The 27059-nt window shown below is 43.8% G+C and overlaps 3 protein-coding genes across 4 annotated transcripts; 2 read left to right on the top strand and 1 right to left on the bottom strand.

Annotated features, from left to right (window-relative positions):
- The first annotated feature begins 653 nt into the window (after nucleotides 1-653).
- On the top strand, nucleotides 654-12436 carry LOC143418422 (GTPase IMAP family member 4-like). 2 transcript variants are annotated; one of them, XR_013098439.1, is made up of 5 exons: nucleotides 654-726; nucleotides 1374-1600; nucleotides 1831-1850; nucleotides 1970-2027; nucleotides 2176-2795. XR_013098439.1 is itself a non-coding variant. In XM_076883500.1 (2 exons), the coding sequence occupies exons 1-2, from the start codon at nucleotides 690-692 to the stop codon at nucleotides 6652-6654; spliced, it is 867 nt and encodes a 288-aa protein (XP_076739615.1). In that variant the 5' UTR covers nucleotides 673-689; the 3' UTR covers nucleotides 6655-12436. The 2 variants fall into 2 exon arrangements, 1 of the variants encoding a protein (XP_076739615.1); XM_076883500.1 differs by lacking the exons at nucleotides 1374-1600; nucleotides 1831-1850; nucleotides 1970-2027; nucleotides 2176-2795 and adding an exon at nucleotides 5825-12436 and having other exon boundaries at nucleotides 673-726.
- Nucleotides 10231-13712, bottom strand: mettl23 (methyltransferase 23, arginine). Its single transcript, XM_004556485.5, has 5 exons — nucleotides 13461-13712; nucleotides 12624-12728; nucleotides 12030-12267; nucleotides 11390-11474; nucleotides 10231-10617 (listed from the first exon to the last, which is right to left on the bottom strand). Exons 1-5 carry the CDS (start codon nucleotides 13563-13565, stop codon nucleotides 10422-10424), a joined length of 729 nt encoding a protein of 242 aa, XP_004556542.1. The 5' UTR covers nucleotides 13566-13712; the 3' UTR covers nucleotides 10231-10421.
- A 136-nt stretch (nucleotides 13713-13848) lies between these two features.
- Nucleotides 13849-23465, top strand: jmjd6 (jumonji domain containing 6, arginine demethylase and lysine hydroxylase). The gene is made up of 6 exons (XM_004556484.6): nucleotides 13849-14285; nucleotides 15093-15481; nucleotides 15729-16015; nucleotides 19269-19404; nucleotides 19562-19700; nucleotides 20957-23465. Exons 1-6 carry the CDS (start codon nucleotides 14157-14159, stop codon nucleotides 21086-21088), a joined length of 1212 nt encoding a protein of 403 aa, XP_004556541.1. The 5' UTR covers nucleotides 13849-14156; the 3' UTR covers nucleotides 21089-23465.
- The last annotated feature ends 3594 nt before the right edge of the window (nucleotides 23466-27059 follow it).

Genomic DNA, 27059 nt, shown 5'->3' with positions numbered 1-27059 from the left:
CAGTCTGTTCTTATTGTCTTGGAGCAACTATAACCATATCATTTCTTCTGGGATTAATAAAGTATTCTGATTCTGAGCAAGGTTTTAGTCTCCCACCATGGTTTTATCCAACACTGACAGATAAATGCTCCGTGAAAAGGCTGCGTTAGGACACTGGCTGTGGTTAATAACCTGGGTTACAGACCGAGTGTATGTGATCTTTGGTGTTTGTTTTTCCTCCTTGCCTTTTAGTTTACGTTTCACTAACAGCTACAGTCACCTGTGTCACCATCCACCTCTCAGTTAAAGAGACCACGCCCCTAATTATGCAGACTTAAAGCCTTAGTTGAAGCAGGTGCGTTGTAAAAAGCTCAGTGCAGGAGCCTCTGCTGGACATTAGAGGAACTGCAGGTTTTGGTGCTTCAGTGCTGATGGTTCATCTCATCCTGACATTTGATCTGAATAACAAACACATTAATGCTGTTTTATTGTGATGTTTCCTGCTGTCGTCAGAAGGTTAAGTGTGAGGAGGCAGACCTGTGGAAATGCACTCTGATGATGCACTTTTTTCAGCCTTCTGATTGGTTTCTTTCAGCCGGACTTCTGATTGGACAGCTGAAGTTTAGGGGAGGGAACCAGGAGCAGACTTGAATATAGAGGTGAGTTGGAAATGTAAACAGTCAGAAGAAGACATGGATGGTCGTACTGCAATGGAGACCAAGGTACTGATTGATCCACAGCCCATGGGTGAGTGTATTTGTCCTGCAGTGATCCTCAGGCTGGTGTGTGCTTTGAGTTTTGGGACAGTCATTATTTCCTGAAACATAAAACAGGAGCAGCTCTTTGCTTAAATCACTGGGACACGATTTCATTTTCAGTCTGAAATGTTTTTTAGTTCACACATGTTAGGTTTGTTCATTTACTCTCAGTCTAAAGCTTGATCAGCACCAAGCTGCACTCAAAGAAATCATTTATGATTTTTAAGCTGTAAAGATTTTATATCACAGATAAGAGGAAAATAACCAAATGAATCTCATATGACTCTTAATATTTGAGTCAATAATAGAAATTATAAATATATAATAATTCAAGTTTTATAAAACTCTGAGCTGATGAGTTGATATTAATAAAAGTTTTAAATGTATCATCTGCTCATGAAATAAAACAGTTTCTGTTTTTTTAATGTGAATATTTTTATCGCACTTTTAAAACAAAGTTGTTCAATAATCAGATCCTTTCATTTTATAGAAAAACTATTGATGAGCTGTAAAATCATCATCAGGTGATCTGACAGTAAAGGTGATAAAGTCAGCGTTCAGTCCTGATATTTTAGGAGGCTTTATGATGGTGAGATGATTTTTTATTCTGGTATTTCTGGACGTTTTCTGTTTCAGTCAGTTCAAATCTATCGTGACAGCATTTCGCCGCCATTTTCCTTGCGATCCTCTAAACGTCTCGAACCTGTGCGGTTAAATCCGTCACATCTACGACTTTAAACTATAAATGTGATGAAATCAGTTTCTGTGGATTCACTGAAGTCTTTGTTCTTGGAGTGAAGCTGAAGCTTCTTCATATTTGGTTCTGGACACTCGGACTTCTTCACCTCTGTTCAAACTTCCTGGTAAGTAAACTGATTTATTAACAACAGTTTGATTTTTAATATGATGAAATAAACGAGGGTGACAGCGAGCAGTTAACCAGCTTTACTTTGGTATCAGTAGCATTAGCTTTTGTGTTGATGTTAATCCAGCTAATAAACTGTAATATGCAAATGCTATAAATGAACTTTTAAACCTGACTTTGGTCCAGTTCTCTCATTTTCACTGCCTTGTTGTGTCTGTCGGTCTTTAGATGCAGTTCTCTCCTCGTTGGTAAGGATGCAGACTTTCTTTTCAGCAATAATTTTCAGATCATGAGTTGAATATTTTTGTAAACACTAAATGTTTCATGTAAAAAGTCCTGACTCCTCTTCATGTTTAATCCTCTGCAGCTTCTATCAGATTCAGTCTGCAGCGATGTGGAACCGAGTCTGAAATAATTCTCCTTTGGTGAGTGCAAAGTTCTCAGACATGAACAAAGTTATATGGAGGTTTTATGACTCTTTACAGACACAGGTTATATAAAGCAGGATCACAGTGACGGCTTCATGTTCTGACGCTTCTCTGAAACACTTCCTGTTAAATCTGTTACTCCCAGTATTTCAGTGTATCACAGATACGTTAAACAGCTGGTAGCTGTCCACAGACGAGACCCAGGCCTTCCATTAAACTTCATGAGTGGCCGTTACCTGCTGGCATAGCAGCTGTTTGTACTGATGACCCAGAATGAAGCTTCTATGTGCACACCTGTGCTCCGCCTCAGCATCGCCCAGCTAAATCTGTGTGCCATCGATTTACTCAAGTTTCCAGAGGACATAAAAATAATGAAGTCCATGTCACATTCAGTCCAAAAACCTTTCTTCAAATGTTGATCTCAATCCTAACAGTGACATTTTGTAGTTTTATTGAATAACACTGAATTCAAACAGTGACCACATCCCTTCATTTTTATATTTTATGAATAAACCTGATTATATCCATGTGAAACAATGAGTGTGATTTGTCCTCATATGTCTCGGGTCTGTTTTTTACAGAAGCTCCATCATCGGCTCCGTTTATTTAAAGAGCAGATGAAGATAACAGGCGTCATATGGGCAAATCAAATTTGTTCTATTTTCAAACAAAAGCGATATCATGAAGTCTAAAGGTTCTGCCTTTTAAATGTTTTTTATGAGACAGTGTCAAAATAAGACCATTTTTATTGATTCTCATTTTGTTTTGTCTTTTAAGCCACAGTGGGACTCCATAAACTGTTTCATGGCCGAAGTGTATCTCTACAGGACGAGACACTCAATAGAAAGATTGTTGTGTCTGGATGTCACTCTGAAACAGGTCGTGTGATAAATACTGAACTCTGGGCCATCTCTGTCCCATCTTTGCCAAACCATGTGCCATATTTTATTTGGGATTTTTGGTTAGAGTTGGGAGCCTAAACTGGGCTCTACATCTGCAGATGCACCAGAGCATGCCCGGTCAACAGGACCCCACCAGAGGCGGAGCCAGCCATTTTATACACCCGGGCTTAGCCCTATCCGGTCTTTAAGTGATGACGTGACAAATCCTACTTCCGGGCCTAAAGTAGTCTGCGTTTAATATGGCTTTTGTGTTGTTAACATGTTTAATGTTTTGTATTTTCTTCAATTTAATCTCAAAAAGCTCCTAAAACAGTCAGTGATCACTGTTGACCTCCCTCGGCTTTTATTACCGCTAATCATTTATTTAAGCTCAGTTTTTTTTTTTTTTGTATTGTATTGTATTGTATCTTTATTTCAGACATATGCAGAAAAAACAACAACAATAGTTTTAACAGTTTTAACCTTACGATGTAGCTACAGCCCAGGGATTCCAAACCCCCTCAGTCAGGACATGCTATATTGTATTTAGATGGAAGCTAGCGAGCTAACTTCCTTTAAAACTTCCTAACTTCCTTTCCCCTTCCATCAGTACATAACTGAAACCGATTTAGAGAGTTTGTTTAGCCGTGGAGGGTAACAACAGAAAGTATGAAATAAACACACATGTAAGCAAGGGCTGGGCGATATATCGAGTTTTTTAAAAATATCGATATATTTTTATATGAGATATAAGATGTGACAATATCTTTTATATCGATATAGTCTATGTTACGTTATAATTATAGTTGTGGAGCCACAAGTTTGCCTCTCTTTCATCCACTTTTGTCTTTACGCAACGTTACTCGACCTTGCCTCTCCTTCACTGAACACAACTCCCCCTCCTTCCCCATCGCTTCACCTGCAGGCAGCGACAAGATGGACACGGCAAATCTCCGTTAACGAGTTACTGCGCATCGCCCCATGCGTGGGGCTGGACGGCATCAACGTGTTAACGAGCTAACCACGCTAACAAGCTAACCACGCTAACGAGCTAACCACGCTTTTTGTTATGCACAAAAACAACAGTTTTCTTTTATTTATGGAGCATTATTATTTAATAAATGCTGATAATTTATTTTTGAGTAGTTTTTTTCATGTACATCTATGCTGTATGTTAATAAAAGTGCCTGTGTGACATCTGGGACACAGCTTTGACTAAGAACTCTCTGTTTGTTCTTACTTTATGGCTTTAAAAAAAATATCGAGATATATATCTTATATCGCCATCCAGCTAAAAAATATCGAGATATGAATTTTGGGTCATATCGCCCAGCCCTAATGTAAGCTAAGACTCTCTAAAAAACAGCATTGTTGTTGTTCAGCTTTTCATTTCGCCATTTGTTGATTCACTCGAAGAACAAGTAACGTAATATGGGTCAAGTGATCAGTTTGATATCAATCTTTTGTGATACACCGTCATATTTACATTATTTGTACAGTAGGAATGATTTGCTTTTGTACCTGGTGAAACTAAGCTCTCCTCTGTGCAGCAAACTCGCAGGCAGCAGCTTCTCCCCCCTCGCTCACATGTGTAAGTGCTCAGTCGCCCAGTGCCTGAGCTCGGATCATACCAAAATTAGGGGGGATTTACGACTGTGCGTCATGTAGTTTTTGTTTTATACAGTTGTCAGTCAGGCATCTAACTATGAAACAAATAACACTCCAAGACCCCGGGCTTCTGATAAGATTACCCGGGCTTAAGCCCAGTAAGCCCGGGTTTGACCCCATCCCCCCCAAAAAAAGAAAACATCAGTATATTAATCAGCAGCTTAGAGTTGCTGGTTGCAGCATGCTTTGCTAGCTTTAAGTCAGCTAACTTTACTTGACCAGGAAATTAATCCCGACTCCAGGTTTCTCCAAACTCTAACTATATCCATTCCTGATTAGAGCCACACCTTTTTGTCCTCATGCTGAAGCACACTTGGGTTCTGCTGCAGGACTCTGTAGTGACCTCAAAGTCCCGACCTGAATCCGATTGAGATGCTGTGGCATGACCTTAAAAAGTTGGTTCATGCTCAAAAACCCTCCAAAGATGAGTGGGCCAAAACTCCTCCACAGTGCTGGAAGATTCATTGGCAGTTACAAGGTACATTTGAGATTCAAGAGGTTGTTCTTCCGAAACATGAGATACGAGCACGAGAGATTTTGGGCAATCTTTTTTTGTGTCTCTGCTGAAAGATTTTGTGTTTCCTTGTCTGTGAACGTTCTTAGTCATCGTAGTCTAAGGAGCTTAGAAAGAAAAGCTTCTGGACTTTCTTAAGTTGCTTGAAGACGTTTCACCTCTCATCCGAGAAGCTTCTTCAGTTCTAAGGTCAAATGGTGGAGAGTCCCAGATTTAAGTCCAGTGGCACATGAGCCAAGGTGTGAAAAGCACATGAGCCAAGGTGGGAAACTGGGCGTGGGTCCCAATCAGCCAGAGTTTCGGGTGTGTTCATTGTGAAACCTGGCCCCACCTTATCATGTGATTTCCTGAGGTCAGATGGCCCAGGATGTGAGTGGGCGTTAAGGCGTCTGGGAGGGATCTCAAAACTGGAGATAGATGGCAGAGAGTTGGTGTCGTAAACCACCGCCTCTGTTCAAAGATGGTCGCTCACAGTGGACATAGATGGCTTCTTTCACTCCTCTTTCAAACCATCTGTCCTCTCTGTCCAAAATGTGAACATTGGCATCCTCAAAAGAGAGGATCCTCTTTTGAGAATTTCTAAGCTCCTTAGACTTTGTGTTTCCTTGTTAATAAACGCTGATTGTTCATTCCTCCTGCCTTCATGTTTTATATTTCCTTCCTCGCAGCTGCTTTATGATTTATGAGATGGTGACTGGGACAGTTCTCACATACTAATATTCTTCCAACAGATGACCTGAGGATCGTGCTGTTTGGGAAGACCAGGGTTGGTAAAAGTACTCTAGGAAACATCATCATGGGGAACACAGAGACTTTCACCTCAAAGGATTCGTCCAAAGATCGCACACAGAAATCCCACAGCACTGTGGAAGGTCAAAAAGTGGCTGTTGTTGATACTCCAGGTCTGTTTAAACCTGGAAAACATGAAGATGAGCTGGTGAACGAGATCAAGCGATCCATTGATCTTGCCAGTCCTGGTCCTCATGTGTTCCTGCTGGTGCTGAGGTTCGGTATGATCACCTCTGAAGAATTAGAGGTACTGGAGGTTTTTGTGCGCACCTTTGGCAGACGTGCATTGGCCTACACAACAGTGGTGTTCACCCATAGAAATGAAGATGAAGACTATGAAGCTAACATACAGGAGGCTATGATCGAGAGTAAGGATTTCAGGGAACTCATTGAGCAGTGCCAGTGGAGATATTTTGCTTTTAACATTGAAGACAAAAGTCCTGCTCAGGTCACCGAGCTGCTGAAGAAGATAACACCGATGGGAAAAGATTACTTCTACACTCCTGACATGCTCCAAGAGGCTGGAAAACCGGACGAGCAGGACGAAAAACCAAAAACAGCAGAAACAACAGGCAGGCGTGCGCTTCTGGAAAGGACTGGATTGGTGGGAATCATTTTGGGATCTGTGGGGGGATATTTACTTGGAGGTGGTGAGCTGACGTCTACATCGGGAGCTTTACTGGGAGCTTTAGGGGGTTCAGTACTGTTGATGGGAACAACAGCTTTAGCGATGAAGGCCAAAATGCTCACTGAGAAATGCTGCAAAAAGTGAGTTTTTAGTCCTACTGGGGGATTTTGATTTAGTTAAGCTCTTCAAACTGAGTTAACCACATCTAATTTTCATATTTCAGGAAGGGTTTTTAAGACAGAGTCAGTGGTTTGCAGAGTAGTTTACAGTGAAATAAGTACTAACTACCATGGGTGCTTCGGTGTTGGTGGAGGGGAGGGCAACACGATTACTGGATACTTTCATTACTGGGAAACAAACCTAAAACAGAACATCACTTTCCTTTTGGAAGCAGGTTTCCACCTGATGAAAGTACCACTCACAGGAGACAATGTCTCATAATAATGACTCATGTCAGGTGTGAATATATCACAGGAAGTGGACAGTCTGGAAACCTGACCAGAACCAGATGTTTAGCTGTGTTGGAGCATCTAAAAGAAAGTCTGTGAGGCGCTCAGCAGAGAGTGATGAGGAGGAGAACGACCGCGGTGTTTGGATCTGCTGCTGACGTCTCAGAGCTCGATTGTACGAGTTTCCAAAAGCAGCTGAATGAATGGAGGCTCTGAGCTCCACGCTGTGGGACTCCACCACCACCCTGCCAGATGGGAGCTTTTTGTACATGAACACATCATCATTGTACATTATTATATACAACTGAACATTCACCAGGTCACCAGAGTTTAGGGTTCAGGTTTTGTATGAGCCACATGTTAATAAAAAACTAGATGTTAGATTCAGATGATGTTTCTAATATTTTGGCTTTACGATGTTTCCTCTTGTGAGTCTGAAACAACTGAAACAGGATAAAAACAGGTGAAGCCCAACTCTGGATCTGCTGCAGTGACCTGCTGGATGCTAAGTGAACTTTTATCTTCATTAACCTGTGACTGCTTTCACATCCAGTGGTGATCTGTGAGATAACACACAGTCTTTAAATGTCTTTTTGTGTGTTGGACAGATCGGTAATCTATCAGTTTGATCAGGTTAGATCCTGCTGGCCGTCACAGACTCTGTTCTACATTCATACAGTTTGTTCTCATTTTAAAGGATTTTTGGGTTTCAGGGTTTTCTTGTGTTTGTTCTCCTGGATAAACTCCATGTTCTCACTTTAGGAGTTTCTACAGGACTGTTTCCTGATACAAATGCAAATGTGTGCTTCAGCTTCAGTGCAGACGGTTTTCACATGTTTGTGGATGGAAACACTTCGGTGTCTTAAACCTGTATATAGATATATATGATATATATTGTTTTCGTGCCTGAACTTGTATAGAAATATATAATCCATTACCTATACTCTAATATGTAATATGCACTCTTATGGCAATGCTAATTTTACTCATACTGTGGTCGCTCGCTATAACACGGTTCACCTTTCGCGGCCTCGCTGTTTCGCTGATTTTTTGTGTGCAATTTTGCATAATTTTTTTTGTATCATTGTGTTCTGCGTCCTGATCGACTGTAGACCATTGTCCATCTCCTCCGTGCCCTCTCTCCTGTACAGTACAGAATCACTACATCGATCCTTAGCAGTGTGACTCTGAAGTGCAGTACTGACGTTTTCTCCATGCCTTGCAAGGCACCTGCGGTAGCACTCAAGAGGCAGAGGAAGATGCTAACCATCACACAAAAAGTTGGACTTCTGGACATGCTAAAGCAAGGTAGAAGTTACCGTATTTTTTGGATTATAAGGCGCATTAAGCAAAACAAATCAAAACAAGTCAAACTTTACTGAACTCATTCTTCTTGCGTCCTCCACTTCTGTTTTAGCTGTTTTTTAAAAGCCACCACAGATCCACAGATCTCAGGCTCAAAGGGAGAGACTTCCACAGTCTGGGGGCCACAGTTACAAAACCTCTGTCGCCTTTTGTTTTCAGCCTCGTGTGTTGGACAACCAGCAAGCCCTGATCACATGACCTCAGGGACCTGCTGGGAATGTATGGACGTTCACTGATATATGTTGGTGCTTGTCTATGCAGAGCCCTGAAAGTCAAGGTCAAAACCTAAATATGATGGTCCACAGTATCAAAGGCAGAGGGCCAGACACATGCTGTGTACAAAGAAAAGAATCCATGACTCTAAGGAAACCTCTGCCAAACAGGTCAGAGTCATCATCAGTGTGTATATTAAAATCCTCGACTATAACCAGTCTGGACAGCTTCAAAGTCGAGGATAAAAAGTCGCTGAACTTTAAAAACATGCTGTTCAGGCCAGGTGGACGATACACTACAGCGCTTTATTTCCAATTTTAACCAGCTGTAGTTCAAACGATGAAAAGTGTTGACAGAAACGTTTCAGGGATTTTCAGTCATTCTGCACACCAGATGGGTTAATAGTGTTAAAAATGTTAATCGCATTGACCGTGATGGCGGATTAATTTGCATTATCGCATTAATTTTGACAGCACTAACTAGAAACTGCAGACCATGAGGAGTTCTATGGGGAATTCATATTATATAATAATTATACACATGTAATCCAGTATTTGTACTCTTGTATCAGTATATGTTAGAGCATGTTCTGTAGTCCAGAGCATGAGCACATATAACACAGTCACATCTGTCCTGATGTGAACCCACAGGCTCGTGCTGAGGAGTTTGGTAAACAGTCTAAATGATGTCTGACTGTTATTGTTATTGTGTGTTGTATTAAGTACCAGCTCTGCTTTGGATTTTGTGCCTGAACTTGTTGTGCAGGAAGTCCTGACCTTGTGCCTTTGAGCAGCAAACACATGTGAACATGCAGACAGACAGTGGGACGTGTCTGCAGACGTCTCCCTGTGTTAGCAGAGGAACATGTCCGTCTCATAGATGGACCGAGATCAGAGATGTGGAGACAGGAAATGTGGTTGCTAAGTGGTTGCTATGGGCACTGATGTGGTATAAAACAGGCCGATGAAGAAATCAGGGTCTGGTTAATTCAGTGACTCCAGGTTGTTGTGTTCTCTCTGCTCAGGTCACACACCTTTCTGCTGATATGGAGGAGCAGTGGTGCTACTCTCAGTCCCTCCCAAACCCCCTCATCCCGTCTCAGACGGCCTTTCAGTCACTACTGTGTCTGTGACCAAAGGTGAACGTAGATGAACAGCAAGCTCTCTGTTCAACAGACCAGCACAGCATTGCTGCAGATTAACTTGTTTGGTTGTGAAGGGCTGCAGTCTTCCTCATTTAGCTCCAGTTTGGTGTAATAGCTAAAGTGTGACTGTGAGCTGCTGACACGGCTCTGGGTTAGCGTGCAGTCAGGTGAGTGAACATCGTCTCAGCAGTTTTCAGATTAACTGACATGTTTTCATTCTGGTTTGGACACAAAATCCAAAACAACATCATTTTATTATCATACAACATATATATCCATGTGCGGATCACATGTGGTTTGGATATAGCCGTACACAGTCAGGCACAGTGCGAGACATTAAAATGTGCTGTTGTGTGTGAACTTTAGCTCACAGCAAACACGACTGTGAGGCCTGGAATCCACATCTGTATTAGTGAGGGTGAGATTAAGCAATCCACCAGAATCATTCACACACGTGTGTGTAAACTGCAAAACCAGCTGCTGCACTAAAATGAGTGAATTTAGAGTTAAACTCATGAATAAGACAAAGAAACCACACGCAGGAATGGCTCGCTTACGAGGAAGTTTAATCATTGTGACCTCAGGTGTCAAGTTCGGTGAAACGCTGCCCTCTGCTGCTCACAGCAGGAAGCACAGCCTCCAGCTTCAGCCTGTCAGGACTGGAAAAGCAGCCCTGACAGCAGGTCTGACCAGACACCATGAGTCACTGGTTAGCCTGGGTGCTGCTGGTGTGGTTGAGGTTATGGTGAAGCTCTGTGGACGGCCTTCTGTCCAGCATCCTCTGTCTTCAGGGTGATTTTCATCATCTGGATGCTGTGGTTGCCGGGCAGATTAGACCCGGCCAGCTCAGGTGTGTCGGCATCAAACTGGTCGAGCTGAACCTCGATGCAGCTCAGGTTCCACCTGTGCAGCAGCACCTCGATCGACCAGTCGGCGCTGAAACACACGAAGAAGAAGCTGTGAACTCTGTTTGCTCCGCTGCAGCTCTTTGTCATCAGTTGAAGAAGAGATCCGGTATCGAACCCTCAGGCTACGTGTCTGACTTTGTGACACCTCCTTTGGCTCCTTCTTAACCAAAATAGGACTTTTTCAACACAAAACACTAAATAACTGCAACCGAGTGTTTATTTTCATGATTATGTACAATTAGTCCGGTGACTTTATGTTATTTTGCACATTTTAATGAAATATAATTGTATTTACAAAATGGAGTAAAAAGAATAAAAAAGAGTAAATATGGTCATTTTTGTTGGTGTAATGAAGGATGTTCCTGGAGCGCACATTATCATGAATGAGATCACATTTTGGGTGTTAGCGTGTGCTTCGTCTCTCAGAGCTCCTTACGTGACTGTTACACTACAGAAGGAAAAACTTTTCCACATTAAAGTTTAGCAGCTTCAGTTTTCTTCTTTTTGTATTGAAAAAGATGAAAATGAAAAATGTGATTGTTTACATCAGTGATTCCTGAGCTGCTGCCCCCTGGTGGGCTGTGGAAGAACAAATTATTTAAAATAAATATCTAAATACATTAAAATGATTCAAATGGTAGTTTTAAATTAAAATTATTATAATCATTTTTTAAAGAACAATTTTTAATCTCATGCCACTTTCTGATCACTGAAATCGCACAGACTGGGTCTGAGGCTCGTGTAGTGATCAGAGTGGTGAAGGTTTTCGTCCACAGACTGAAACAGAGGAGCAGTCGTACCTTCGTACTTGGTACGTCGTCCAGAACTCGGCTTTGGGGTTTTTTCTCAGCAGGAAAAAAACGGTCACAAGGACGTCTTCAAAATCTGTAACAGGCAACAACTCGTCATCCTCCATAAACAATGTTTGTACAATCGTTTTACATCCTGGTGCATCAACAGGAAATATATTTCACATTTCTAAACGTCCTCAAAGAAAAACAGTCCAGTCAGATACGAGTGTGATTTTAGAGAAGCTGATACAGGAGCAGAGCACTTTATAAACAGTGGAGTAATATTAATAACTGCACTTTGTTCTTCCCTGATAACACAGACGGTCGACTCAGTCCAGGAGGTGACAGAGCTGTTTCACACCTGACTTACAAACACGCCCAGCTTCACTGAAATATCAACCGAACAATTTAAAACTACATAAAAATAATGAAGAAATACCAAACTATGATGTCTACGCTACGTCCAGATGAACAGAATCAACTTTTGGAGACCAAACTATGCAGCTGACCTTTGACCTACATGCAAGTCAACTATAACATTGTCAAAATCAAAAACACATTTTTAGAAAATTTCTATCAATCAGGTTTGAAAGCGTGACGGCGTCTGAATACTTTGTTTTGCTTTCTGACAGGAAAATGTGCTGCGAACCTTCGGGATCGTAGAAGACGTCTGAGCCCAGGATGACGTCCAGCTCGGGGAGCAGGACGAGGTCCGGGGAGATCTCACCCCAGCTGACACCCACCACCGGCACGTCGCTGAGGTCGTTGGCTTCGCAGCTGCGCCTGCAGTTCTCCAAACACGCCGGTCTGTCAGCGGCATCTGACAGGATCACCACGGCACCGCACCGCGCCGCAACCACGCCGGGCAGACTCACGCCTGCGCTGAGCTGAAACAGCGTTAACGCGACTCCTTTAGGCAGCTTTGCAGCTGGTTCGCTTTAAACCACGTGTTTCTCTGATGCTGACGAGAGTGGCTTACACACTACTAATAGTCTCAGGTTTATATTTGGCACCTAAAGTGATTTTACTCATATTAATTAAACCCCTTAAACTAAACTGTCTTCACTGAAATATTAATTTAAGGTTTGTCTAATTAAAATAACCTCGAACCCTCATTCGGTTCCACTGATCTATGTTTGCACATCAAATGACTCCTCAGACGGATCGTTGACAGCTCTGCGATGCTTTGGATCAGTGTAACCTATCTCCACATGTGTGAGTCTGAATGTGTGCTCCTGCTCACCTCCAGCATCTTCTTCCCTCTCAGCTCCTCTCTGTGCATCCACAGATACTGAGCCAGCACCACCGCACACGGCCACACATACATGCCGAACTGCGGGTCGAGGACCTGAGGCACCAAAAGAATTTTGGTTTTGTGGAACAAAATTAACACATGATGGGCTTTAGTCATCTGTTAACTGTTATCCTCGGATATCCTGTTGGCCAGTAATGATAATAAGTTGAGAAAATGAACTAATCAGTTGTTAAAGTGACAGAAAGCTGTAGTCCTAATTGATTCCACATCTAAGAAACTCAAGGCTTTTAGAGTTTCTGGCTTTTCAAATCACAAATGAGTCAATCCAACGTGTGCGCACAGAAACCTGACTTTATGGATTCATTTATTTACCTCCTGCCTTCCACTTACTGTGATATAACTGATGGAGGAAACCAGGAAAATCAGCAATGATGGTCCAGTTTACAAAAATAAACATATTAGGCCGAATAAAACAGAGGACTCGAAGGTATCGTATTAAAACTTATGTATTATTTATGTACCTATGGTTAATTTCAATGAAGCGTGATTCAACAGCACGCCGGTTAAATGGTTATAAATTTTACTTAAACACAAATATGCTTGTGTATTGCCTGTATGCTGTATTAAATCGAGGATTTTAAAATGTGACAATAGTCTCGATTTGTACAAAACTTAAATTTGACAACTTTTAAGGAGCTAACACGTCGATTTCTAAACAGCACAACAACGAATTTAATTTATAATGAAGCATTAGTTTCTCACTCTGAGTGTATTTTCTGTTGCTATACACTCGGTATAATGTTACATTTACAGGTTTGAACAGACCTCGGGTATGGAGACACAGAGGGACTCCCGTGCGTTTTTCCTCTCGTCTTCAAACGTGAACACCTTATAAGCTATGCTCGGCGTTTCGGTTCCACTGTCGGCCATCCTGTAAGCATACACGCTTTTACCTGACCTTGTTACATCTACCTGCCATCAGTCCAGTTCTTTGTTTTTAGGTATAAAACCCATATTTTTATTATCCCTGAAAACCTCATGCCACAGCTAACGCCACATTGGAAACTAGTTCCGCGCAGACCAAAACAGAAAGGAGGGCGTTAAAACAGCCAATGAAAATCACGGGCGGGAAGGTTCACTCGACTGCCCAACCAATTGACACTTACCTTCCGGTAGCTTATGTAGCCAATGAACTACCAGAGGGGCGGTGGCTAATTGCGTAATCAGTTGCGAAAGCATTGTGTCACACAGCTAACAGCTAGCTGCTCCTGTTAGCTGTTTATCAAACTTTATCCGCCCGGCAGGTTTTAAGAGTTCTGTCTCATCCACCATCTCACATCGGAGGACGTGTTTATCACACACCCGGCGGGTGGCTGTGTCGTTTTATCAGAGAAACCCGGAGAAGGTGTAAGAACAGCGCAGTTAGCCGGGTGAGAGCGCAGGCTGTTGGATGTGTTTGTGCGGTATCACCGGGTTAGCTTGACAGCTAGCTGAGCAAAGATAAACACGCCGGGCGGAGGAATGAACCACAAGAGCAAGAAGAGGATCAAAGAGGCGAAACGCAGCGCCAGACCCGAACTGAAGGACTCGCTAGACTGGATAAAACACGGCTACCATGAGACCTTCGACCTGTCGCACCGTACTGTGAAGGTAACTGTTGATGCTAAGCTAACAGTGGCTAACAGGGGAGTGCAGCTTGTCACGTACACAATGTGGGAGACGTCGCCGCTGCTCGCGCCGCCGGCACGTGAGATGTTTGATATGAGCTCCTGTTAATGTCCGTCTGTCTTCATCACACATATAACACCCGAGAGCCAACACGAATGTGGAGGAACAGGCGAAGTAAAAGTACTGATAGCCGGGGGTAGTATCAATAACACATACTTAAGGTGCTGGAAGTACAGCAGGTGTATCACAGAAGCAGACGGTTATATTCTCTTAATAAACTTTGTTAACATTTTATAAAAGTACTTGCGAAGAAAAATCGATCAAAGTTTCGACCAAACTTTATTCATAAAGCACTTTTACAAACTGTAATTCAGACATTTAGTGGCCACTGCAACCGAAAACGATGAAACACAAAACACAGTAAAAGACAATACACTGGTAATGACCTAAAATAACCGTGTTATAATAACGACCCCGTAATATAATGTAAAAAGATTAATACATCAAAGATAAATAGTAAAATATTCATGATACAAAATAGAATGAAGTATATTGGGCACAAATACTCTTTATTTGTCTCAGGTCCACAGGAAGTGTTTTCCCTCCATTAAATGTTAAAATTTTAACGATGTGCAGGATTTAAACATGGGAAGGTTTCACAGTTTGATCTCATGAAAAGCAGGAAAACACCAAACTGAGCTGCAGCTGTGTGACGTTCGGGAGTGGCATTACAGCTGTTATAAAAGACATATAATGGTAATATGTAACGCACTCTGTGCTGTATTTCAGGACAGTGTGGAGCGCGTGGACACCCTCCATCTGACCACAGAGGAGTTCATCGAGCGCTTCGAGCGCCCCTACAAGCCCGTCGTCCTCCTTAACTGTCAGGAGACCTGGCCCGCACGGGAAAAATGGACGCTGGAGCGCTTAAAACGCAAATACCGCAACCAGAAGTTCAAGTGTGGTGAGGATAATGACGGTTACTCAGTGAAGATGAAGATGAAGTACTACGTGGAGTACCTGGAGTCCACCCGTGACGACAGCCCGCTCTACATCTTTGACAGCAGCTACGGTGAACACGCCAAGCGGCAGAAGCTGCTGGAGGACTACGATGTTCCCGTCTTCTTCAGGGACGACCTCTTCCAGTTTGCAGGAGAGAAGCGCAGGCCGCCCTACAGGTGAGTGGTCTTATCTGCTCCGTCTCTATCCAATCAGGAGCACTCGCTCTTCATTTGATCAGCTGATTGGTCAGATCTCTATTGGCTGTAATTTGACCTCTTGATGGATTATTTGATATTTTTGATTTGTTCGGTTTCATTTGGCTTTTGAGCCCTCAGATTTCACCAATATGTCGTCCCAGTACCCACATTAACAGTTTCTCTGAGCTTGTGACGTCTGATTTCATTCGCTTAATTTCCCCCACAGATGGTTTGTGATGGGCCCGGCCCGGTCCGGCACCGGCATCCACATTGACCCGCTGGGCACCAGCGCCTGGAACGCTCTGGTTCAGGGACACAAGCGATGGTGTCTGTTCCCCACCAACACGCCACGGGAGCTGATCAAAGTGACGAGAGAGGACGGCGGCAACCAGCAGGATGAGGCGGTCACCTGGTTCAGCGTGGTTTATCCCCGCACGCAGCAGCCCACCTGGCCCGCAGAGTTCAGACCGCTGGAGATCCTGCAGAGACCCGGGGAGACGGTGTTCGTGCCCGGTCAGTGAGGATGTGCTGTGATGGCTTCTGTCCGTAGGGATGCTCTTGATTCATTTTTAATTCAGTTTATCCGTCCGTCCATTCTCTTTGGCTTGTCCTTGTCAGGGTCACGGAGGGGGGCTGGAGCCTATCACATCTAACATGGGGTGAAAGGCGGGTACATCCTGGACAGGTCGCCAGTCTGTCGCAGGGCTAATTCAGATTATCAACAAAAACAAAACGCAGAAAATATACAGAAAGATCAGTCAATCCTACAAAGTGGTGTCGGTGTGTTTACATGCTGCTGTTATGCTGTTTAAACCCTCTAACTCCCAACCTGTTAGCCGCCCCTCCCTGAGCCTGGTTCTGCCGGAGGTTTCTTCCTGTTAAAGGGAGTTTTTCCTTCCCACTGTCGCCAAAGTGCTGCTCATAGGGGGTCACATGACTGTTGGGTTTACTCTGAATTATTATAGATACAGTGGGATGCAGAAGTTTGGGCAGCCTTGTTCATAGTCATTATTTTCCTGTATAAATCGTTGGTTGTTACAATAAAACATGTCAGTTAAATATATCATAGAGGAGACACACACAGTGATATTTGAGAAGTGAAATGAAGTTTATTGGATTTACAGAAAGTGTGCAAGAATTGTTTAAACAAAATCAGGCAGCTGCATAAATTTGGGCTCCACAAAAAAAATAAATGAAATCAATATTTAGCAGATCTGCCTTTTGCAGAAATTCCAGCCTCTAAATGCTTCCTGTCGGTTCCACTGAGAGTCTGGATTGTGGTTGAAGGTATTTTGGACGATTCCTCTTTACACAACATCTCTCGTTCATTCAGGTTTGATGGCTTCCGAGCATGAACAGCTCTCTTTGACTCACAGCACAGATCTTCAATAATATTCAGGTCTGGGCTGAGATGAACGTTCCAGAACGTTGTACTTGTTCCTCTGCATGAAAGCTTCAGTGGATTTTGAGCAGTGTCTCGGGTCGTTGTCTTGTTGAAAGGTCCAGCCCCGGCGCAGCTTCAGCTTTGTCACTGATTCCTGGACATTGGTCTCCAGAATCTGCTGATACTGAGTGAAATCCATGTGTCCCTGCACTGGCCACACAGCCCCACAGCATGATGGAGCCACCACCATATTTTACTGGAGGCAGCAGGTGTTGTTCTTGGACTGCTGTGTTCTGTTTCCTCCGTGCATAACGCCGCTTGTTATGCCCAAATAACTCAGTTGTAGTTTCATCAGTCCACAGCAGCTTATTCCAGAATGAAGCTGGTTTGTCCAAATGTGCTTCAGCAAACCTCAAGCAGCTCTGTTTGATAAGATAAGATAGAACTTTATTAATCCCTCGGGTGGGTTCCTCTGGGAAATTTGTGCTGTGGGCGGAGCAAAGGCTTCCTCTGCATCACTCTCACATGCAGCATCTCCTTGTGTAAAGTGCACCGAATGTTAGAACGATGCACAGCGACTCCATCTGCTGCAACATGATGTTGCAGGTCTTTGGTGCTGGTCTGTGGGTCGACTCTGACTGTTCTCACCGTCACTTCTGTCTATCTGAGATGTTTCTTGGTCTGTCACTTCGAGCCTTAACTTGAGCTAAGCCTGTGGTCTTCCATTGTCTCGATATGTTCCTAACTGTAGAGACAGACGGCTTGAATCTCTGAGGCAGCTTTCTGTGTCCTTCCCACCACGATGCTGAACAATCTTTGTCTTCAGGTCATTTGACAGTTGTTCTGAGACCCCCATGTTGCTAGTCTTCAGAGGAAATTAAAAGAGGGAAACTTACAATTGACCCCCTTAAATACTGTTTCTCATTATTGGATTCACCTGTGCATGTAGGTCAGGGGTCACTGAGCTTACCAAGCCAATTTGAGTTCCAATAATCAGTCCTAAAGGTTTGGAATCAATAAAATGACAACAGTGCCCAAACTTATGCACCTGCCTGATTTTGTTTAAACACTTACTGCACACTTTCTGTGAATCCAATAAGCTTCATTTCACTTCTCAAATATCACTGTGTGTCTATGATATATTTAACTGACATGTTTTTATTGTACCAACGATTTATACAGGAAAATAATGACTATGAACAAGGCTGCCCAAACTTTTGCATCCCGCTGTACGATATAAAGCACCTTGAGGTGACTGTTCTTGTGATTTGATGCTTTACAAGTAAAACTGACTCGAACACGTTCAGAGCATCTGATTGGTTTTTGTTTAGCACTTCTGACGTCTCGTCAGGGTTTTGCTTCCTCCATTAAAAAGAATTCGCTTCCATACTGGCTTCATTATTCAATCCATCTTTTAATCTGTATGCATGTGAGTCATGTTTATTCTTATTACAGTTAAATGACCTGTATATGAGTATGTGGGGGTCTTTGTTTTAATTCAGTGTTTTTGTACTGTAGCACCAAATCATAAGAACAGTCAGGTGCTTTACAGGCACAGGTGAAGGACGACAGTAATTCAGAGAAACCCTCACTTTGGTGACCGTGGGAAAGAAAAACTCGTACATGGAACAGTCGCTCAAACAGACACAGCAGATCAAGGTGAATAAAATGTCGTTCATCCACAGCTGTTGTATTTTGCACAGGCACTGGTCGGGCAGCTAAGCTTCGTGTTTTGAGCACTGTCAGCCTTTCAGTTCCATCCAGGAACTCGCATGTGCTGATGACAGTGATGTCACTGACGGTCAGTGACTCTAGGCTGGTGTTCAGTGTTTACAGTGGATGAGTGGGAATGCTCGCTGACCCAGCCGTGACCCGACAGCGGCGCCGACCTTTCAGAACGCACTGACCTACATTCACGTAATGCCGACAGAGCTGATGGTGATGAGCACGGATTAAACCCTCAGCTGCTCCTTGGGCACCGCTCCAGGTTTTAGTCCTACCTAACAGACAGCACAGAGACAGGAGGGAGGTGCTGTCTGTTAGCGCCCACATCGCCCTGAAAGGTCCCCACTGACCGTTGTGTCACCTCACCAAAGTGCCAAACACACTGAATTTAATGAGACGGAGATGAGCAGAAAGGTGGAAGCTCAGCTCGAGTGTAGTGTGTTTGCCTCGCCTGCTCTACCTGATGAGCCGAACCGACACCCAGTGCATTTAACGGCTATGTCGGTAATGTCGTCGATTCTGGTTTGTAAGACAGTCGGACTTCTGTGGAAACAGGTCGATGTCCCAGTGGGGCAGCTGATATCGAGCAGAGCCACGTTCGGGTTGTTCAGATCTTTTTGCTTTTTGGTGTTGAACCATTTTTTCGTCTTTCTGTAGGCGGATGGTGGCACGTGGTCCTCAACCTGGACACGACAATCGCCGTCACTCAGAACTTTGCCAGCTCAGTTAACTTCCCCATCGTGTGGCACAAAACGGTTCGAGGACGTCCCAAACTCTCCAGGAAGTGGTACCGGTAAGGACGGGTCAGGAGGAGGACGACATCTTTAGATGTGAATTATCTCTTTGTGGTCCCAGTCTGAGTTTTAGGGTGGACTAGAATGTGAACTGTAGCTGGTGGAGTGAGGACTTCTCGCAGGCTGCGCTAACGGTGGCTGCTTTTGTTGTTTCAGGATCCTGAAGCAGGAGCGGCCCGACCTGGCGGTGCTGGCAGACAAAGTGGACCTGCAGGAGTCCACGGGCATCGCATCGGACAGCTCCAGTGACTCGTCATCGTCCTCGTCCTCCAGCTCGTCAGACTCAGACTCTGACGTATGTGCTGACACACACACACTTCCTGTGATGGAGGCAGTGGAGGTGTATATGAAGGTGTACAGAGATGTCTGTGCAGTGCTGTGCAGAAGTCTTGGACCTCAGTTCTTTACATATTTTGTTAGGAAAATGTGCACCAAGTTACTGAAACATGGAAATGCAGTAAACACAATACAGAGTGTGTAGTTCTGATGAGCTTTGAATATTTGACCGTCAGCTCGGTCTGAACTCTCATCTCTGTAAGGATCTTCGGGAATAGTTCCCCAGATTATTCCAAGCTCTTCTTCGGATGTTTCTGCCTTTTTGTCTATGAAACTGGTTCTGTCTGTTATGTGTAGACTCGGCTCTGGTTCATTCTCGAGTTCGGAGGCTTTACAAACAAACAATCGTCTGAAAATGCTCAGGTACAACGACTGGACTGAAAATGAGTGAAAAAGCGGCCAAAGACCTTCAGAGAGCAGGAGAAGAGTCTGAGGCTTTTGCACAGAATTATAGACAAACCTGTAGAGACTCCAGGCTGGGCTGCGTGTGGCCTCATCGTTTCTCACAGCTGCATCACCAGCTGGGCAGACGAGTGCTCCTTAGTTTATAATCTCATAAATTATAAAAACAATTATGAAGCTACATTTATGCTAACACGTGTTCTCCTGTTTATTGTATGTAATACTCACCACCACCAGCAGGGGGAGTGGTGGTCTTGGAAGCTGTTTAGAAGAAGGTAATGATTACTGTATGTGGAGCTGTAAGAGACAAAGCGTCCAACAGTACTTTTGCTCCAGATGTTGTTCTGAAACACCTGTGAAACAATATCACTCCTCATCTTCCACGTTTATGTGAAGCGTTTAAGTTTTAGACCAAGGAGGAAAATCCAAATCACTGAGGGCGGTCGTCCTGCAGAGTGTTTTTAAATATTCGCAGCAGCAGACGTAGGTGAATGCCGAAATGAGATCCGGCACCTGGCTGCAGGATATAAAGTGTGATCGCTCAGGTACAGTCCTGGCTTATATTGATCCCAGCTGTCACATCACACCTGAGCTGGCAGCAGGGTTCTTACTGATGCAGTGACGAGGTGCGTCTGTGGGAGTGCACGCACGCCTTAAAGTTGTCCCTGACAAATACTCCATTTTTATAAAAGGTGAACGTCAGACTAACAGGAAACACACAAACTTCCTCTGGAAAACGTTAAAAACTCGTACTTGTAGTTTGTCGCCACTGTGGAACCCGTCTGAGCATGTGCACTCTGTCTCCTCCCACAGGCGGGGTCGGGCTCTGAGGGCGACGCCATGTCTCACCGAAGGAAGAAGAGACGCACCTGTGGCACGGCGGCCAACGGAGACACGAGCAGCCAGGATGACTGCGTCAGCAAGGAGAGGAGCTCGTCACGATGACCTCCGCCCGGCGGCGGTGACTCTACGGCTCCAGCTGCTTCTCGTCTCGCTGAAGGTGTGAAACCCTGAGGAGGAGGAGACCTGCCACCACTGTGCTTTTCTCTGTAGCTTCTGTAAGGATGAGGCTGTGAAGAGGCGTTTATGGAGCTGGACGGCTTTTGAGGGGCGTGTTTAACTGTAAACGAACTGCCGGCGGGCGTCACACTTTGAGCAGGATTTCACCGGCACTTCAGCTTTTCCACCATTTCTCCAACTTCAATGTCAGTTTTCTGCTTTTCAAACTCTGATAGCGTCTCCGGTTTCTCGCCGTCGACTCGCTGGTCGTCTACGTGAATCTGAGCTCTTTGGTGCTTTGGGCGGTGTACATGGGAACGCCTCCGGAGCCGCTGTCTTAAAGGGACTGTAATTGTCCCCCTGACGTTTTCACAAAGGTTCCAGTGGAATATTTTTATAACAGAACATTTGCAGTTTGAGTTTGTAGCAGAGAAAGTTTCTAAAAATCCCGATTGATCCGAACGCAGCGTGACACAAACCGATCTCGATGTCCTTTTATGAAACATGTAGTAATCAGCTGCCTCTCCAGTGAGCTCTTATCTCATGGACAGACTCCCACTCTCCACCTGCTGCAGGTGTGCGCAGGTGTGCGCAGGTGACCCACCCCCCACCCAGCTTCCCCTCAGAGGAGCCTGAGGGAAGAACAGGCACCTGCGGTCCATGATGGAGGAGGTGGAGTGCAGCTGTGGGGCGAGATCGTCTCTGGAGAAGCAGCTGAAAGAAGTCGAAAACGACCACAACAGCAAGACAGGAAGTGACAGGCCTAGCTAGTTGGTAAGGACTCAGCTTTCAAAATAAGAGCGCATCACGGTTAGCTGGTGGTCCTTTGGTGTTGGCTTTCGTGCGCTGATGCGGTCGATGAGTTTCTGATGTGATGCCTTTTAAACAGTTTCCTGATTGAAGGACGTGAGCGGCGCTTTTAAACACGTCTTAGATAAACGTATTTTGTTCTGACAGTGTTGAACCTCGTCCGTTAGCGTGGGCTCAGATCACACCGTTAATGAATGTTTTAGATAAACGTCCACAGGCTGGGATGTTCCTCACACCCTCTCGTTTCTGCCTACGTGCACGAGCTGAAACTGGGTCAGCGTTCTGTCTCAGCTGTTTCCTGTTATCTGGAGAGACGAGGGTGGCGGCGTCCACGTCTCAGGTCGGCGCTTCGTTTCTGTTCGTTTGTTTGCAAACTGTCTTAAGAACCAGATGTGACCCGAGGCCCGGTCCTCTCCTCTCCACCTGACGCTGAAGTCATGGAGGTGTCAACTTAGCGCCTTAACGTGCCAGACGGAGACTTCCTGCCTGCTGTCTGACACTTCCTGTTCGAACCAAACAGACTAATGACATTAGAGCAGGACCTCTGCAGCTCTCAGCTGATGTTTCTACTTTGTGCCAAAATCAAGAGACGAACAGCCGAGAGGTCGTGGACGGCGGTGGCGTGTGGGAGGAGCCTGTTAGTTTGTTGTTGAGTATCAGCTGAGGCTTCATTTGAATTATTCATAAACTTTCTGACCACAGCAACTAAAATCGTATCGTAACAGTGAAAACGGGCTCGCGTGCGGCTGTTTAAAGGGACGTTTCGCCCCAGTGATGCAACGTGTCCTCCAGCCTGTCCTGAGTTTGTCGCCTCAGAGCAAAGTGAGAGAGTTTTTATTTATGTATATATTTTTTTAGAGGTTTGTCTTCTTCACCATGACAGCAGTGACGCTCCAAGTACCAAAAATCCATTAAAAAAACCTTTAGAAATCTCGACCCGGTCACTGTTCGGTTTAATGAGTAATCTGTAATCATGCAGTCTGATATTTGTCTGCAAGTCTGGAGCTGCTGAGGTTTTTAAACGTTCAGGAGAAGCAAAGATGTCTGCCACCCCAGCACAGCAGGTGACTGCAGGCTGGAGGGAACTTTTATTCTGAGTCTTTGTCGGGCGACCTGTCACTACACTGGACACGAAATATAAACCTCACCAAACAGAAATGAAACTAAAGATGTTTTATTTCCTCATCAAATGTTTTTTCTAAACAATCAGAGAAACGTCTCATTAAAGCCCAGATCTGTTTAATCTCCTGTCATCAAACACAATAAACCAGAGTCAGATCGCCGGCTGCACCTGTGCGTTCGCTTCCTGCCGACCTGTCGCGTTAAAGTGCCTGACAGTGCTGTGACTGACTGTAGGGGGCGCTGTTTTACCTGTTCTCAAAGGCACGCTGCTGCTCTGTGACGCCGTCACACGGTGCCTTTAAGTGAAGGTGTGCGTTCTGTGTCGATGACGAGAAGCTCAGATGTGTGATTGAGTTCATTGTTCCTCAATAAAAGTTTTCTATGATTGAAACATCGTCTCATTTTTTCTGTTCCTGTAAAAACTGATTTCAGCTGAAAAATCACTGAAATAAAGTTCATTTACTTTTCTAAGGAGCTCCTTAGACTACGATGACCTGCATGACTGAAAACCTTCACATTCATTTACTTTTCACGCTGCGCTCCACGCTCTGTGACCGGCTACAGAACAGTGTCAGGATCGCAACAGGACTTCAGCCAGCATTACCACAAACACTTCCACAGGGTTGCGTCCTCAGCCCCACCCTCTACACCCTGTGCATCATACTGAAGTTTGCAGATGACACTGCAGTGATCGGTCGCATCACTGGTGGGGACGAGGCGGCTTATAGGAGAGAGGTGGCCGGTCTGTCATGGTGTGAGGACAACCTCACCCTCAACACTGATAAAACAAAGGAGATGATAGTGGACATGAGGAAGAAGAGGTATGATATTGGTATGATCCGAGCTCAGACACTAAGCGACTGAGCGAGGGGGCGGGGCAGCTGCTGCCTGTGAGTGCGCTGTTGGAGAAACGGAGCCAGCCATACTAAGGAGAGCTTAAGTTCGACCAGGTAACAAAGCAAATCATTCGTACCGTACAAATAATGTAAATGTGACGGTGAATCACGAAAGATTGATATCAAACTGATCACTTGACCAATATTACGTTACTCGCTCTTCAAGTGAATCAACAAATGGCAAAATGAAAAGCCGAACAAATGCTATTTTTTAGAGTCTTAGCTTACGTGTGTTTATTTCATATTTTCAGTTCTTACCCTCCCCGACTAAATCGGTTTCAGTTATGTACTGAAACATAAGAATGGACATTCGAGGCTTCTTTCAAAGAAAAAACTCAGGTAAATGTTATTTTCTATATTATGCTTTGTATGTTGTTCAGTATATTTCTATGCAAAACAAGAGGAATTTCAGTACACAGCAGGATATTCACATTTGTAACCAGATATTTACACTTTATGGAGAAAACATTTTTACTGTACAACATCAATTTAGAGTAAACTTTTGTTTTAGATAAATATTGAAATATATTTTGAATGAGTTAAATGTCAGAATAAAGAGAGACAGAGCTTCTGTTTTTATCACTTTCATCAAATTTAGGAGTACATATACACTAAGTTTATTGTTAATTAATAAGAAAACTCCAGACGATTCCATTCTGAGCTGAAGAAGCTTCTGATAGGTTCGTAGAGTCCATGTGAGTAAACTGGTGGCACAGCTGTGGATGCATATAAGGCAAAACACAGAGCCTGTTTCTGTGACATGGGAACATCAAGAGATGTCAACAAAACACCAGGAACAGAACTGTGGAGCTCCATAAGTGTGGCTCAGTTTGAATACAATTTGGTGCCATTTACAATTAAGAAATACAGACAGTTTATCTCTTTACTCTTAAAGTTAACAAATATGTTTTTATATTAATCTAAAAAATAAACATTTAGTCTGATTTGATGTTACAATTAAAAAAGTGTTTTTATCTGAAGAGTTTGTAAATATCTGTATAACTGTGTATTTGATGATTGTCAGCACAAAGAGGGAGAGAGGAACAGAGAGGAACAAGAGCAGGTGAGACTCACATGTTAGTCAAATGGTTGCTTACTAAAAGTATCACTGTATCACAGGTCCTCATGTATCTCGTACCCAGTGTTTCTTTTTAGGTTTGTTATTTTTCAAATTCTATATTTATTAAGTTCTGCAGCTTGTTCGCACAACGAGGATAAATAATTATATAAACTTTTCTCAATCTAAATATTGGACTTTGGTAGAATTAAAAAATAAGTGTAGTGCAGGTCTATGATGATTTTTAGTGCTGCTATCATCTAGTTCTGATTCTAGTTCTGTCTTGGTTAAGTCCTCAGTAGTCCTGATTTTGAACTGTTGTAGTCCTGTTTTATTTCCGGATCAGTTCTGGGTCTGGTTGAATCGGGGTTTAGTCCTCGTGTCTTGATACAGCCTGACTTTGTTCTTTCTTGCTGCTTAATTAAAAAACTAGTTTAAGGTGTCCTGCACATGTGATATATATTTTTCCCTATATGAAGTCATTCTTTTTTGAACAAAACTCAAAACAGAGCCAATTAATCCTTCAGTCATTTCAACCCCCCCCCCCAAAAAAAAAATAAAAAATCCCACATGCATACTACCCTTTAGGGCTAAGCCCCGGGTGTTTCAAATGTCTGGCTCCGCCTCTGGTTTAGGAGTGTGAAAGCTACTCCTCCTTCCCCACAGCCATCAGACTCTTGAACCTACCTCAACTGCAATTTGCATTCTAAGCTCCTTTGTACATGCCTTTACATTGACAACTGTATACCTCACTTGTCTTCATTTACATGTCTTTTACTATTTTTATCCTTATTTTATCCTAATAACTTGTCTTATTTTTATCCTCAGTTTGTTCCTTCAACCCTACCAAACTTGTGTGTGTGGACAGCAAAGGAAGAATTTCATTGCACAGAGAAATTTCTTCTGTACATGTCACACAGTGGAAATTTGTATTTATCTTGTATATTGTTTTTGTTCTGATTTTGGTGTTTGTTTGTGGGTGTCGTTTTGTTTGCATGGTTTTTAGTGTTTTATGTGACATGGTTTTTATCCACTGTGGACTGGCTGCACATGGGACAAATTAGCTGATAGGGACCACCTGCTGAGGCAGGGGTGTGTCCAGAGGTGGCCTATCAGCTGTGTAAAGACCTTTTAAAAACAGGCTAGCTGAGCACTGAAGAGAGAGGCCCCAGACTGGAAGGTTAATGCGAGATGGCCAGTGTGATGCGGCGACCCAGTCCTGACCTCATGGAACGGCAACAGTAAGAGACGACGCGTGTGATTGGCAGCAGGGCAGAGGTTCTGGCCCCTATTTGTTATGTTACAGGACACCGACGCAAGGGGAGCTGTGGCGGTGGTCGCATGATGGATTCGGGTGCAGAACGCAAGCCGGGCTGGGAAGTGATGGGCCAGCGGAAGGACAAGAAGATGGGAGGCTCTTTCTTGTCTGCCGAAGACGGGGCTGGCGTGGACTCTGCTCTAAAGAAGGAATTCCTGGCCTGCTGATGGACCCATAATGAACATGTGGCCTAATTATAGCAGGGGGGGTTTTAGTGAATGTAGAAAATGGTAGTTTTACGGGTTTTAGAATTGTTTTTAGTAGAGAGCAAACATTTTATTACGTACATTTTAAGGGTGTTTTTATTTGTGCTCCCTGGCCCAGTAATAAACTGTTCCTGATCAGACCTGCTTCCTCGCTGTGCCCGTGGTATCTGACTCGCTTGCTCCCCCTTGTATTTTAAAGAATCTTTCTTTTTAGCGTGACATTCTGGCGCGATCGCTTTAGTGTCGCCGCGCGTTACATACACATGACAATAAACCCTTTAAATCTTGAATTGTTTATGCAGCCCAACAGGATTATTAAAAATGTTTTAGAAAATAAAATGCATCGTTTCTCTGGTCTTGAACCTGAAGCTCGTTTTCTGAAGTGTTTCAGGAGAATTTAATAATCAGATTTTTAAAATGTGCTCTGCAGGTAGGAGATGTGTATGTTAAAATCTGAACTGTCACATTATTAGGTACACCTCGTTAGTACATCCATGAGACTCCGCCC

The sequence above is a fragment of the Maylandia zebra genome, linkage group LG4 (genome assembly GCF_041146795.1).
Source record: "Maylandia zebra isolate NMK-2024a linkage group LG4, Mzebra_GT3a, whole genome shotgun sequence".
NCBI classification, from domain to species: Eukaryota; Metazoa; Chordata; class Actinopteri; order Cichliformes; family Cichlidae; genus Maylandia; species Maylandia zebra.
Note: the sequence above shows the minus strand (reverse complement) of the source record. Positions and strands in the feature narration are given on the sequence as shown.

What these genes read in the sequence shown, in the direction of transcription:
- mettl23 (XM_004556485.5), bottom strand. Translation starts at nt 13,565, where the DNA reads ATGGCCGACAGTGGAACCGAAACGCCGAGCATAGCTTATAAGGTGTTC. An exon ending in TCTGTGTCTCCATACCCGAG is followed by an intron (nt 12,729 to 13,460) that starts GTCTGTTCAAAC and finishes TTGGTGCCTCAG; the next exon opens with GTCCTCGACCCGCAGTTCGG. An exon ending in GAGGGAAGAAGATGCTGGAG is followed by an intron (nt 12,268 to 12,623) that starts GTGAGCAGGAGC and finishes ACGCTGTTTCAG; the next exon opens with CTCAGCGCAGGCGTGAGTCT.
- jmjd6 (XM_004556484.6), top strand. Translation starts at nt 14,157, where the DNA reads ATGAACCACAAGAGCAAGAAGAGGATCAAAGAGGCGAAACGCAGCGCC. An exon ending in GGAGACGGTGTTCGTGCCCG is followed by an intron (nt 16,016 to 19,268) that starts GTCAGTGAGGAT and finishes GTCTTTCTGTAG; the next exon opens with GCGGATGGTGGCACGTGGTC. An exon ending in CGTCAGACTCAGACTCTGAC is followed by an intron (nt 19,701 to 20,956) that starts GTATGTGCTGAC and finishes CTCCTCCCACAG; the next exon opens with GCGGGGTCGGGCTCTGAGGG.
- LOC143418422 (XM_076883500.1), top strand. Translation starts at nt 690, where the DNA reads ATGGAGACCAAGGTACTGATTGATCCACAGCCCATGG. An exon ending in GATTGATCCACAGCCCATGG is followed by an intron (nt 727 to 5,824) that starts GTGAGTGTATTT and finishes TTCTTCCAACAG; the next exon opens with ATGACCTGAGGATCGTGCTG.